General features: G+C 36.1%; 1 protein-coding gene across 1 annotated transcript; it reads right to left on the bottom strand.

Annotated features, from left to right (window-relative positions):
• Positions 1–14,716: 14,716 nt before the first annotated feature.
• On the bottom strand, positions 14,717–15,199 carry LOC142178131 (RPW8-like protein 2). Its single transcript, XM_075247463.1, has one exon. It carries the CDS (start codon positions 15,197–15,199, stop codon positions 14,717–14,719), a length of 483 nt encoding a protein of 160 aa, XP_075103564.1.
• Between the last annotated feature and the right edge of the window lie 431 nt (positions 15,200–15,630).

Genomic DNA, 15,630 nt, shown 5'->3' with positions numbered 1-15,630 from the left:
TTCTCCCAAAAGAACCGTCAACGTTATAAGCAGGGGTGAAGACATCAATGGCGTAACGTATGCTGCAGCTAATAAAATTTTCAAAGTCACAATTACTCAAGGGAAACCGGTGCGACATGTATTAGAGGAAGACAACATTACATTCGATGATGCTGATGCGGATGGCGTATTATCTCCTCATAACGACGCCCTGGTAATATCTTTTTAGTACATGATACTAATATGAAACGAGTTTTGATTGATCCAGGTAGTTCCGTGAATATTATTTTGCTAAGAGTATTACGTGAGATGCAAGCTGAGGATAAATTAATACCAAAAGCGCATACTTTATCTGGATTTGACAATTCTAGTGTTGTGACGAAAGGAGAGGTAACACTCACCACATTCACAGAAGGAGGTATCAAAGATACAAAGTTTCAAGTAGTAGATATGAAGATGGCTTACAATATGATCCTTGGGAGACCATGAATCCATGAAATGGATGCTGTTCCTTCAACCTTGCATCAAGTTATTAAATTTTCATCACCATGGGGAATATATCAAATCCACGGGGATCAACTTACATCCAGGAGCATCAACTATGTAGCAGATTCAGAAGAAAAATAGCAATCACAGAAGACAGTTGAGGGCACCACATCACAAACCTCAACTGAACAAGGGCGGACTGATGCGGATTCAAGGCCTAATACCATTCAAGAACCAGAAGAAAACGAAAATATCAAAACAACAATTGAATAACTAGAGGCTATGATGTTATTTGAACAATGGCCTGATAAGAAAGTCTATGTAGGGGCCAATCTAAGCCAAGGCACGAGAGGTAAGTTCATTGAATTTTTTGAAAACTAACGTGGACTGTTTTTCTTGGTCCCACTCTGACATGACAGGAATACCACCGGAGGTAATGACTTACAAATTGAATGAGGACCCAACGTACCCTCCTATCAAACAAAAGAAAAGAAAGCAAGGAACTTTCAAGAATCAGGTGATTCAAGAAGAGGTTCAAAAATTGCTAAAGATTGGATCCATCCGCGAGGTAAAGTATCCTAATTGGTTAGCCAATACTATTGTAGTTCCAAAGAAGAATGGTAAGTGGCGAGTTTGTGTGGATTACACAGACCTTAATAAAGCTTGTCCTAAAGATTCTTTTCTGCTACCATATATAGATCAGCTAATTGATGCTACTGCAGGGCATGAACTATTAAGTTTTTTAGATGCATATTCAGGGTACAATCAGATGAAAATGGATCCGGTAGATAAAGAAAAAACTTCATTCATAACAGACAAGGGGACTTACTGTTATAAAGTAATGCCTTTTGATCTAAAAAATGCTGGTGCAACATATCAAAGGCTGGTTACTAAAATGTTTCAAGAACATCTGGAAAAAACCATAGAGGTTTATATAGACGATATGCTCGTTAAAACTCAGCATTCGAAAGATCATATATCACACTTGTTTGATACATTTCAGATTTTACGCAAATTTAATATGAAATTAAATTTAGAGAAATGTGCATTCGGTGTAGCGTCAGGTAAGTTTTTGGGTTTTCTTATTTCTAACCGTGGTATTGAAGTAAATCCCGCATAGATTAAGGCCATTGAAGAAATTCCTAATATGCTTTCAAGCAAAAAAGAAGTACAGAGGTTGACAGGAAGAATTGCAGCCTTGGGAAGATTCATTTCTAAATTATCAGAAAAATGTTTTAAATTCTTTTCAGCTCTTAAAAAGCAAGACCACTTTGAATAGAACGAGGAATTTCAGCAGACACTCAAAAATTTGAAGACATATTTATCAAACCCACCGTTGCTCGCAAAACCCAAGGCTGGGGAAAGACTGCTCATCTACTTTGCTATTTCAGAAGTAGCGGTATGTGTTGTTTTAGTCCATGAGGACCAAGGTAAACAATCTCCGATCTACTATGTTAGCAAATCTTTGTTAGATGCAGAGACACGGTACCCTTGGTTGGAAAAGCTTGCACTTGCATTAATCATGACATCTAGAAAATTAAGGCCTTATTTTCAATGTCATCCTATTGCTGTAGTAACTGCTTATCCATTACACAATATATTACATAAGCATGAATTGTCAGGTAGGTTAGTTAAAATCTCAAGTGTTAGCTGATTTCGTCGCTGATTTTAGCCAAGGGATGCAATTAGAAGCAAAAAAAGAGTTGCAGGTGTTCAATGAAGCTAACCCAGGAACTTGGACCTTGTTTACTGATGGTTCATCTAACGTAAAAGGTGCTGGTTTAGGGATTGTTTTGGTACCACCTATGGGTGAAACCATTCGACAAGCCGTAAAATGTCATTCTATAACTAACAATGAGGTAAAGTATGAAGCTGTGATTGCAGGTTTAGAACTGGCACGAGAACTCGGCATAAATCAGATTATAATCAAAAGCGATTCACAGCTCGTAGTTAATCAAATGTTGAGGACTTATACGGCTAGGGAACCAAGGATGCAACAATACTTAGCGAAGGTACGAGACTTGATAAAGCAATTTCAAACCTGGAAAGTAACACTAATACCAAGGGATGAAAATGTTGAAGCCGACACCCTAGCTAATCTTGCATCTGCGGCAGAGGTGGCAAGCGATGAAAATGCTTCAGTTATTCATTTGTTTCATTTAGTTCTCGACCTCGATAAGAATGAGGTAAATTTTAATAACTTAACTTGGGATTGGAGGAACGAGATTGTTGTTTTTTTGCAGTATGGTACCATCCCTGAAGATAAGAAAAAAGCTCATGCGCTTCGAAAAAAGGCTGCTCGGTATTGCTTAAAGCAAGTCAATCTTTACCGAAAAATGTTCGGTGGTCCCTTAGCAAAATGCCTCGGACCTTCTCAGATGGAATATGTAATGAGAGAAATACACGAGGGGCATTGTGGGAATCACATAGGAGGAAGGTCATTGGTAAGAACCTTAATTAGGGCAGGTTATTATTGGCCCAAAATGGAAGAAGAAGCAGAAAGTTTCGTGGTTAAATGTGATAAATGCCAAAGGTACGGTAATAATATGCATAGTCCTGCAGAGTTACTATATCCGGTCATTGCACCGTGGCCATTTATGAAGTGGGGGATGGATATTGTGGGTCCACTACCACACGCAAAAGGTCAGGTAAAATTTTTGCTCGCACTCACTGATTATTTTACTAAATGGGTGGAGGCAGGAGCATTCAAACATGAGCGAGAAAAGGAAGTTAGAGATTTCATTTGGCGGAATATCATATGCCGATTCGGTGTGCCAAAGGAAATCGTGTGTGATAATGGCCCTCAGTTTATAGGCGCTCAAATCACAGAGTTCTTTCAAAATTGGCAAATCAAAAGGATTACATCCACACCTTATCATCCGGTGGGTAATGGACAAGCTGAGTCAACAAACAAAGTCATTATCAACAATTTAAAGAAACATTTAGAAGAATCCAAAGGTAACTGGCTAGAAGTATTACCTGGTGTTTTATGGGCATATCACACAACAACAAAAACAAGTATATGAGAAACACCATTTTCATTAGTTTATGGAGTTGAAACTTTAATTCCAGTTGAGATAGGAGAACCGAGTAGACGATTCACACAGGCGACAGAAGAATCTAATGACAAGGAAATGCGTGTAAATCTTGATTTTCTTGAAGGAAGAAGAGAAGCTATACTAATAAGAATGGAAGCACAGAAGCAGGTCATAGAACGATACTACAACCGAAAAGCATGCCTCAGATTCTTCAAAATTGGGGACTTCGTGCTCAAGAAGGTTTTTCAATCTACGAAGGCAGCTAACTTAGGGAAATTAAATCCAACATGGGAAGGACCTTATAGAATTCATGATATTGCAGGTAAATGAGCATACGAGCTAGAAACAATGGATGGCAAGATACTTCCGTCACAATGGAATGCTGTTCATCTAAAGAGATATTATTTCTGAAGAATACCCACTGTCAGGTATCCATATTTTAAAATTTTATTTTTGAATTGTTAAAATTTTACTAACAATTTTAGATGATAGGCAAAACGCTAACCCATACTAAATGATGAGTCACGACCTGCAAGGCACGTGGAATAAATTAAACTTCCTGGCCTAGGGTTACAATTATTCTAATAGAAATTCAAAAGGGTTAAGGAGTCTTCATCTATAATCGTACCTCCGAGTCCCGTATGTTTTTCCTTTACAGGGAAAGGACCAAATGAGAGGAACAATAAAGTGCTCGAGGCTTCATACTTCAACGCTCAAACACTTTGGGGACTGCATAATATACACGGGCATGTGTATAAGGAAGGCAAAGAAGATCAAGCCCTGAAAAGTTCACTCATTGAATGAAGTACAGAGCAAAGTCACGAGCTAAGGCCAAAGAAAAACCTTACCATAGTTAAGGTAAATGCTATGTACTGAAACGGGTTATAGATAAAAACCTTGTGTTTAAAACCTTACCATAGTTAGGGTAAAGGCTATGTACTGAAACGGGTTATAGATAAAAACTTCGTGTTTATTACCTTACCATAGTTAGGGTAAAGGCTATGTACTGAAATGAGTTATAGATAAAAACCTCGTGTTTATTTTTCCTTTTTAAATCTGTTACAAGAAAAACAGTTACGAGAAAGTTATAGATGTAATTTAAATACGTATAAAGTGTTATTCAAAACTAGACAAAGTTCAAATAAAAACTTGTCAAAGTTATTTCAAAGAAACATGTGTATTCCTATTTCTTTTATCGTATGTTAACACCATTATGAAGTTGAGACGTCTTTTTCATTAAATGTCGAATATAAAAGGGCCCTCTTTTATAAATTCATGATTAATGTAAATATTCATGAAGTTAATAGAAGCATTTTTGAAGAATAAGAATGCAAATTATTCTATAAGTCCTTAGAAATAAAGGCAAGATAAACTAAACGGAAGTTCAAGATAGTAACAAGAAAACTTCTTAATATTAAAAAGCTTAAGACTAAGTACAAACTTAGTCATAAACTGCAAATTATTTATACAAATTGCCCCATGAAAAGTCCGGGGACTTGAATTTCTAAAACAAACCCTTAAATGAGACCAAGGGTTTTACGACAATGTTTCCAAAAAAAAGAGACTTAAACTTATCACTAAGAAGATGTAGGAATTGAAGTAGGTGCATCAACAACATCGGGCTTAACTGGGCTTGAAGGAGTTGGGATACCCGTATCAACTTCAACATTCACGGAAGCTTCAGTTACAGGAGAAGGAAAATCTTGAGTTTGCTGAGTCTTCTCAATAGTTTCATTGATTTTAGCTAACTCAGATTTCAAGTTAAAAGTCTCTTGGCTAGCTTCAACTAGGGTATCACGGCGAGAATTCAAAAACACCCAACTCACTTCAATGGCATATTTATCCTCAAGGATTTCATAATCCCTTTCCCAGTTAGCAATTTCATTATTTAATTTCTCATTTTCAGCCAAGGCAGAAGTGTAAGAAGCTTGAAGAGAGGCACGAGAACTTTCCAAGGCACAAACCTTATCAGAAGAAGCTCGGAGGTCTTCTTGTGCTTGAGTCAAATTCTGCACGAGCTCTCCAGCATAAGCCTCTTTCTCATCCAAGAGAGCCTTCAACTCTCTAATCTCTTCACTTGCCTTGGATAGCTGCTCAGAGAAAGAGGTTTCAATATGAGACTTTTCTTTATCCGCTTGACTTGAGGAAGCCTTTTCAACTGCCAACTTTAAAGTCAAGGCCCGTACTTGCTGCTCCAAGGTACTCTTACTTTCTTCTAAGTACTCCACATCAATCTGAAGGCTTTCATACTGTTCCTTCTAATTGCACGCCTCTAATTGAGAATCACGCACTAATTGCTCTGAGAGGGCAACCCTTTTCATCATCTCTGTGCCAATAAGATTGGCCTATAAAAAAAGGAAGGGAAATGAGAATCTCAAAGATAGCAAAATTTTAAAGCACAACAAAGGAGAAAAGAGAAGGGGAATACCTTTAAAGAAGCGTGCACAATATCATTCATCAAAGTCAAGAAGCTATGGCTCTCTAGCTTGGCTCTTTCAATTGGTCCAATTAAAGGTTTCAACCATATATCTGCTTGACCCGATTTCCTTAAGAGATTGCATTCAGCGGGGACTTCAATAATCACTTGCCTCATAGCACCACTCCTACTTGAGGAGCCAACTTCAGCACAATGAATGATTGGGGGAGGAATTGTTGAAGGAGGAACATTAGAAGTAGTAAAAACAATCTGGGGAGGAACGAAAACAGTCGAGATCTGCAAAGAAGGAGTCACAGACACGAGTGTAGAAAAAGAAGCTAGAGGTGCTTCATCCAAAACTGGGCCTAAGCCTTCACCACCAAACCCGCTGATAAAAAGCTGCTCAACAGAGTCATGAGCAGCAGCGGGAGCAACATCATTGTCAAGAATCACTACCGGGGCTTCAATAGACTCGGTAAGGGGAATATAACGGCCAGGGGATACTTCTTCTTCATCATCAAAAATGATACGTCTCCGAGCCCGTGACCTTGTTATCAAAGAGCCCCGTCTTCCTCTTCTTCAGAGCTTTGGTCATTAACGACTTCTCTTTTCGATGAAGAACCCAAGATTATTTCTTGGTCCCTTTCCAAAGAGATACGAGAAGCCGTGACCGCCTCGGCAGTAACTCCTTGAATAGAAAATCCTGATAGAAAGAAGGATTGAAATTAGTTCAGAGAAATAAAAAAATATATGTAAGGTAAAAGCTCTTACCATGAGTTTTTACTTTCCAACCAAATCGTTGAGAAATGGCCTTCCAAGATCTACCATCCATTGGCGCAATCTTCAATAGCTTGTCTACCCAATCACGAAAATTGGGAACATCTTCTACAACTCCCATGGCTGCTGAAAAAAAGGCAAAATTAGAAAAATCAACAAAATTGAAGAAAAAGGTACGAGAAAGTTAGAAGACTCACGTGCAAAATTCCACTCCTCATGGAAGTGAACGTTTTCATCACCCACTAAACCAACAGTGGGGGCAGCAACAAATCTGGCATACCAGCCACGGTCTTTGTCATCTTCAGGGCTAACTAGAACTTTTTTGCTCCTAGCCACTAGTGTAAAAACACCATTGCAAAAGAGTCTAGGGGAGTAAAGGTGAATCAGATGCGGGAAAGTAAAAGGCACACTGGCTGTGTTGGTCAAATGACTCAAACAGGCGATAACCCTCCATATTATTGGGCCAATTTGACCTAAGCAAACATCAAAGAAACGACAGATCTCGAGAATAACATAATCAATAGCAGGTTTGAATCCTAAAGTGAAAGGGTACGTATAGATAAATGAAAATCCGGTTAAGTAGGAGGTAATTCTTTCATTCGGATTGGGAATAATGATAGGAAAGTCATGATCCCAATGGCAGTCTCTACGAACTAAAGAAATCAAACCTTCAGTAATTTGAGTGGGATAAATATCAGCACGGTCTAAAGAGGATACTTGATTTCTAAGAGATTCTCTGTCATTGAAAGAAGATAATTCCGCAGGAACTATTTATTCTACTAAAGGTTCACGAAGAGGTTCAGAAGGTTCTTTACCCCTAGAAGAAGATCTTTGTGAAAGAGAACCCCTAGTTCTAGAAGAGGGGCCAGAACTAGGCGAAGGAAGAGAAGAGCCACGCAAGGATGAAGATCCCAAGTTACGAAGCCTACCTCATCTTCTACTCCTACTGGGGACATCAGGGAGTTATCGACTATGGGGACCCTTCTAGGGTTAGGGTTTGATGAAGACATGACAGTACGAGGAAGAAACGAACAAAGATTCAAGAACTGAATATTTTGAAAACTTTATGTGATAAAGACAAAGAAGAAAATTATATTTATACTACGAAGCAACCGTCAAAGGAAAAGGAGCACTGATGGAAAAGTCGTAATGAGAACTGACGCTTCGTGATTAGTGAAGTTGTGAAAAAGCCCTAAAAGCGTTGCAACGTCGCAGATCCAGTAGAAGGGTGCCACGCGTGAAGAGCATTAAATGGAAGTAACAAATGAAGTGTTGATTTTATTAAAGCATTAATGGTGATAGAAATTTCCGTTTTACTGAATTCCACTTCCAAATATTCAATTGATGAATAAATGGCAAGTAGGGGGACTATCTGTATTGGGAAAAATTGAGTTTACATATTTAAGTGATTGGAAGATGATGTGCCATGACACGTAGACTGGTCAAAAAGTTATGATTGACAAAGAGGCACGAGTTGCAACAGATACGAGCAGAGGCATAAGAGGAAGCATGGGCAGATACTCAAAAGATTCAATGCCCGTACCTATTTAAGTCCACAAATCAAAGGGAATGAATCTGATAGTTCACAGGAGTATAGATACAGTATTTATTGAGCCTTAAATACTAAAAACGTTAGAGAATCTGTATTAAATGCAATGATTATGTAACATAACATTTAATGTCTTTAATTGTCCATAATGACCTTATTATGACTCGAAAGACTATCTGAATATACTGATTTACTTGTTTTCTTCTGGTTATATCATTGCTAGTAAAATTACTTTCTTCTATACTTTCTTTGATTATCAGTAATCCGAGTTCTTCTAAAATATTGCTTTGACCGAAATCCCACTTTTTGGTTAAATAATAGATACCAAATATAATGAGATGTCACCACAGGGCACAAGTCACTCTTTCCATATCAGATGCTGAAATAATTTTGTCCATCTCAAAAAGTAGAGGCCAACTACTGACATGTTTTCCACTGTCCCTCCAAGCTGAGACACTGCTTTGAGCTATAAATTAACAAAAATTATATGCAAGTTTTCTCCTTGAATCACAGAAATTAGCAAAAGCATTATAGATGACCAAATTAAAACTCAAAACAATATGTACACATGTCCGTACTCGTTACATCGCCCGATTTAAAAGGCAAACACCACTATTTCTTTACCCAAAAGAACTCTAAAGTGGCCCAATTTAAGTTCAGCTAGGAAATAATGTAAACTAAGCAGAGGGGTAAAACTGACCTTTTGAGCCGCAACAGGACGACGAAGTCCTACTTACTCCTGCTTCTAAATAGTAGGAACTAGCATTCAAGTACAATCCATCATGAAAAGAGTAAGAAAATGAAATAGTGCAAAATTTTGAGTTAAATTTGACTAATATTATAAATTGGTCAAACTAGCTTATAAACACTTTTCGACTTATATACGTGTTTGGTAAAGTTAAAAGTGCTTATAAGTCAAGTGCTTATAAGTCAAGTGCTTATAAGTCAAAAATAAGCCAAAAGTCATAAGCTGGTCACTCTCAGCTTATAAATTTTTAACTTATAAGCACTTTAAGTTTGACCAAGATTTTTACTATTTTATCCTTAAAATATTCTTTTCTAGAACAAAACTCCTACATCGATACTCATTGCATCAAATATTTTGTCATGTTTATGTTTATTTTTTACTGAGAAACTTTTGTCAATTTATTAATTATTATAACTTATGATTATATGCTTATCATAAAATAAATTATATTTATCATAAAAATTATCTTATCTAAGCACAATTGTTTTTAAAATAAAATGAGAAATAAAATATTTTGTATTTGAATCGATATGGAATCTAAAATTTTAAAGAAATTACGCCCTTATAAGTGTAAATAGTTCTAAGGTTATTTAAGTCATTTTAACAGAAAAAGAGCTTATCATCACTTTTTTATCAAATACTGCAACAACTTATTATTAATTTTAGTACTTGTACCCAAATACGTAATTGCTTATTTATTAAATTAGTTTCAACACTTAAAAGAGCTTTTTAGCAGCTAATTATTAGCTGCTTCAAATCAGCTAATCCAAACGGGCTCTTAGTTAAAATCTGACTCAATGAGTTATTCAAAAGTTACCGTAACATTTCAAAATTGATAACAAAAAATAATTACTAGAAGCAATGAGGTTATAGTGATCTACCAGTGACCTGCAGGGCTGAAATCACACAAAAGATGTGAGAGTATGAAGAGAAAAACATAAATCATGTATCTTCAAGATATCACCAACATGATAGTAAATGTGCAAGTACAGATTTTTCCATCCCAATTGTACGCTAAAAAAGCCGAAAACCATGCTGGAAGAGCAACAAATCAACTCAATTAACCCTGGAAATTGGATCAACCTCATCTCCTAGACCTTTTCTTTGCCTTTGAGTCAAAATGGTGAGCTCTAAGCTTTTTCTTTCGCATATCATTTGCCTGCCCAACAGCACCTTCTCTAAATGTCACACATACCCATGAGGGCCAATAATCTATGTTGGCCGGCTCTAATGTGTTGAGTAGTTAGACTTGTGCTTTAGGCACCCAAATATTGGGCGCCCCATTTTTAAAAACAATAAATTTATTGGTATTTAAAAAAATAATATTTGATACTTTTAATATAAAAGTAGAGTCTTTTTAATATAAAAGGAAAGAAAGCTCTTTAGATACATCATCTACTAACTTAAACTTGACCGTGGACGTGTAGAAAATTCTGAAATGGAAACGGCAAACTTTTTATTTTTTGAACTATTCTATATCTGAAGTCCACTTACTAGGGATAAAATTTACTGCAAAATAGCTGCTTTTTAGCTTTTTAACAGAAAATAACCACTATGGAGTTTAAAATTCCATGTGAAACTCCTGGACATGGTAAAGAATTTCACCTTACCCCTTTTTTCTTCTTCTTTTGTCAAAATACTTTTTTCTACCTTTCTCGCAAAAGTTCTTAAAAGAATTTTTCACTTAGAATTTACAAAAATTAAATTCAAATTATAATCTATATGTCTGAAAAAATACTCCTATTTCAAAACTACACGTGCGTACAATGACCGAGTTTTCGAATATCAAGAGAACTATAGTATAAGGATTACAAGAAATGAATTCTATAAATGGAGGATCTACAGTCATGTTTTTTTTCTTCTTTTTCCTATAGGCTATTGGTCAAATTTATTCGTAGATAAATACAATAAACAAAATGTTTGGTAAATAACATTACCTCATTAATTAAAATATGGCAAAGGGCCGAATATACTTCCTTACTATGAGAAAACGTTTAAATATACCTTTCATTATCCTTTGGGTCCAAATATACTCATGTCTTAATACTATTGGTTCAAATATACCCTTCTTCTGTTAAGTTTGTCCAAGATGGACATCCAATCCTACGTGGCACTGATGTTTGATGAGGTGGATGCCATATGACATGTCACCTCAGAGCCCCTATGTCACGACCCAAATTGGAAGGTCATGACTAGCACCCAACCATACTTGTCGTGCACCAACGTACATTTTATCTAACCTTCCTTATTATCTTTAAGGGCCGACGAGATCAATATAAATAGACATGGATCATGAACAACCAACAATGAAAGATAATGGCATAAACATACATAACATGGGACGACAAGACTGTTAAGAAACTATATATAAGCTACAAGCTACCACGCTGCCATGAAGGACTATACAACAAAAATCAGCTGACAAGGCATCCCAAACTATACATGAATCGACACCTGTCTATGAGCCTCTAAAGGAATATAAGTGCTGCAACATTGCCGGAACAGGGCCCCGACATACCCATAATGTCTATAACAAAAATGCATACCAAGACTACGGCAAGTCTGGAGAAAGGATCTCGCCAATAAACGTTGAACTGAGCAACCTACTATGTGGGGGAGCTGCGGTAGGAAAGCATAAGTAAGAACAATAATGTAAATAGGGATAGAGAATAAACAACCTGTAACATCTGGGTACCTCTGAGGTCTACTGACATGAAATGCATGATACACACACATACACACACACACACACACACACACACACACACACACACACACACATATATATATATATATATATATATATATATATATATATATATATATATATATATATATATATATTTAAAAAATATGAGGGAAAGGGCATCACCATCATCATATCGTACCCGATCGTAATAGGCTCGGTAAAAACGTACCCGACCATCATAAGACTAGGTAGAATCGTACCCGGCCACGTGGAGCTCGGTAAAATCCAACTGATCAGTGGTTGCACAATAGGTGTTGTAGATGACTATAACGCGACTCGATAGAGAAAAATATATATATATATATATATATATATATATATATAATGCATACTGGACTCATTGGAATAATATTGTGACCTTTCAGAGTGACGTAAGGTCGGTATCCTCTGTAGACGTTATTAGGACTAACTCTTCGTCATGAATCTTGCAAGAATCAGGAAGTACCAACAACATTGATAACATAACAATAAGAGAAGCAACATCAACATCAATCGCTCCATAAGATGAGAAATAATATAGGTACTGCTGGCTTCTAAGAATAGAGTATCTTTGGAAGCTCATTCATTACTTTATTTACAATCGGAGTCGTGCAAAAGAAGGAAGGAGATAGCCTCATATACCTTGTATATATTGCCCAACCTCAAGTTATGCAAATGTCACGACTCCTTAGTCTACAATAAGTTATCGCAACTATTATGTATCGACCACAACCTATTTTACGATAAAACGGACAACACCTCCCCTATTTATATGACTTTCAACAAGTCAAAATATTCACCAAACAACCCAAACAATATCAATAATAATAATATTGAGCCTCCCAAAATAGTCCACCAACCAACAACATTACTACCAAGCCTTTCAATATATATTTCACAAATTCTAGCTTCAATGACTTAGACGCAACTTGGATAATCTTAAATACATGTAGAGTAAGAGGTTCCTTACCTTTAAACAGAAAGAACAACTCCAATTTGACCTTAATTTTCCACGAAATATCTTCCAATGCTGTCACAAGAACAAGAAAGCGAAATTAGCAATCAATTAGGGTTTTTTTCGGCACTAAAATCACTTTAGAAGACTTGAAATCACCTAAGGTTGATATTAAAAAGTTGAGGGAGTATTTACATAACATAAACCACTTAAAAAAACCTACCACACGAGCTAGAACAACACAAAATGAGCAACAACAAGAAGAGCAAGAAACTTACTAGCGCCACGGGATTCCCGACACTTGATTTGTGTTGTTTGGGTCTTGGATCATGAGAGAACCTTGAGAGAGTATTTTTAGGTGTCTAGGTTCTGAGGATACTGAAAAATAAAGAGTTAAAACGAGGTTGAATATACTGAAAAATAATGATTTAAAATGGAGTTGAGGTATCTTATATATATCCATATGTCTTAAACCGCCTATGTGGGCCCCATAGAGAGCTACTTGGCGCAGTCTCGCAAAAAATGCGAATATCTCTCTACTCCGAGATCGTATTGACAAACTGTTTAATTCTTTGGAAACTAGACCCATAGATCTTCAATTTGGTAGGTAGATCACCCCGTAATTCCAAGTAAATTGGAAGAAAAGCTTAGTAACATTTGTCCTAAAGTTTAAGTAAAATTCTGAACCTAAATTGCGGCAACTTTTGACGACTTTTGTTTCATAACTCGTTTGACTTCAAGACTTATGATATAGATATTATATGATTCAAATACCTTAAAACACGACCTCTTGAGTATATTAAGCACCTCCAGGTTTACCTGAAAATACGTGTTACAACATCCTTGATTCGTTTAACTTCTAATACTTGTTAACCACCCTTATATACCCTTGTATCATTTATGACCAATAGGATTAACTTCTTATCATCTCAAAGATAATCTCTTCTTGGATTTACGTCGACTAACCTACGGCATGAACTAACGTACGTGAATATGGGTTGTAACACCCTAATCCATATATAAAAGACTAAAATTTAAAATACAATATTTTTCATGGGAGCGGTAATGGTGGCAACAATGGTGGAGGGGAAGAAAATTTTAGTGGCGGAAAAAAAAAATAAGGGAGGGGTTAAATGGGTTAGGGGCACTGAGGCAAGCTATATGATATCCACCTCATTAAATGTCGGTGTCACGTAGGATTAGATGTCCACTTTGGACAAACTTAACGGAAAAAGGGACATATTCGAACCAATAATATAACGACAAGGGTATATATGGACTCAAAATATAACGAGAGATACAATTAAACTTTTTCCGATAGTACATGAGTATATTTGGCCCTTTGCCGATTATAATATAAAGATAGTTGTCTATTATCTATTATACGCTTCTATTTTTAAGTTTTGTTTGAACATGTCTTTCTAAAAATCAAAACGTTAGCTCCACAAAAACTATGTCTTTTTTGATTTGGTGTTTCCACAATATTCATTATGAATTATGATGGAAAAATTTGGAACTGGTCGAAACAAAAGAAAAGGTAGACTACCTGCACAATTATGTTTCTCATAATTTTATTTAGACAAAAAAAAAAAAAAATCCAGAAATACTGTCTCAGGAATATAAATAGCTATATGAATTTAAAATTTCTTCACAAACACATTAATTTGAATTTGAATGACTGAAAGAGCATACCAACTTCTTTGTACGTTACCAACTTATATATGGGACTTTCCAGTATGCTGCTTTTAAAATTTAAATGACCAGATACGTATTTTTTACACTAACAATTGATAAATCTGAAACCCCAGTTGCATTTACTTTGGATAATTTTTTTTTTTGTATTATTTAGGTATGACTATATTTTTTTTGATGATGTGTGAGATTATGTACTTGAAGCAAAAATAGTAGTTTACAACAACAACAAACCCGATGTAATTCTATAAAAATTGTAGTTTGACATAGGTAAACATTTTCTGGCAAATTATTTTCGTTTGCCGTGAGTCGTGACCATTTAGCTGGTGATGCCAGATAATATGCAGTTTATGTGGAAGAGATCAGTCGGCTTTTATCAAGCTTCATATTCTTCAAAATTGAGTAAATTTCATCCAACTTCTCGCCTTCTTCTTTGAGTGCAACAAGTATTTGTTTCCGATCTCTGCATGTTTGTATTAAGCCATGAACCGAAAAGAACTTGAGTGTTGAGTTTTCAAGATCTGCCAATTTCTTAGAATAGTACCACCTTTTACACAGATTGTAACGTTTGATTTTCGAGCATTTACGAACAAGCTTCTCCCCTTCCTCCAATCGCTTCTTGAATATCTCAATCTCTGATTCTCTACCTTCCAAGGCTTTGTTCAGTCTCTCTATATCCTCAAGCACAGGCTTAATTGACTGTAGGATCGACTTTAATCGTCGAAAATTGGAATCGAAACAGACGGAAGTTTGGCCAACTTGTGACATTGATTCGGATAACATTCTGAATGCTTGTCCTAAAGCTGCACCTCCGATGAGATTCCCCGCCATTTATATGTACTCTGAAAAATTATGGCCAGTAGAAGACGTTAATTTTCTTTGTCAAGAGTCAGGTATAAACGTGTAGTCGTCGAAGTGATGATGTTCAAATGGTGAAGATGTTTCTTGGGTTGTTCAACCATTTGTCGAGATGATAAATTCTTGAGTTTCTATGAAGCTGCAGGGAGAAGAGAGAAGGGAAATAAGTTGGAAAGTTCTTGCTTGTTGGGTAGTTGACTTTCCTTAATTTCTATACGTGTTCTTCATTCATTACCATATTCTAGTTTTAAACGTATATGACCTTTTTCCGTTTGTTTAATGCTTGGTTGTTGTGTCGAAGAGAGATTGGTATTGGCCATTTGTCTCGTTTGGTACCGCCAAAAAAACTCTTTGTAACAGTCTTATTTGTTTCGATATTTTTTTAATTTTACAGTAAATAACTA

This window comes from Nicotiana tabacum, chromosome 3, assembly GCF_000715075.1.
Source record: "Nicotiana tabacum cultivar K326 chromosome 3, ASM71507v2, whole genome shotgun sequence".
In the NCBI taxonomy this organism is placed as follows: domain Eukaryota; kingdom Viridiplantae; phylum Streptophyta; class Magnoliopsida; order Solanales; family Solanaceae; genus Nicotiana; species Nicotiana tabacum.
The sequence above is the reverse complement of the archived record's forward strand: the minus strand, read 5'-3'. Positions and strand labels throughout refer to the sequence as shown.

Bases quoted from the DNA above. Each gene is read 5' to 3' on its own strand.
- LOC142178131 (XM_075247463.1), bottom strand. From the start codon at position 15,199: ATGGCGGGGAATCTCATCGGAGGTGCAGCTTTAGGACAAGCATTCAGA.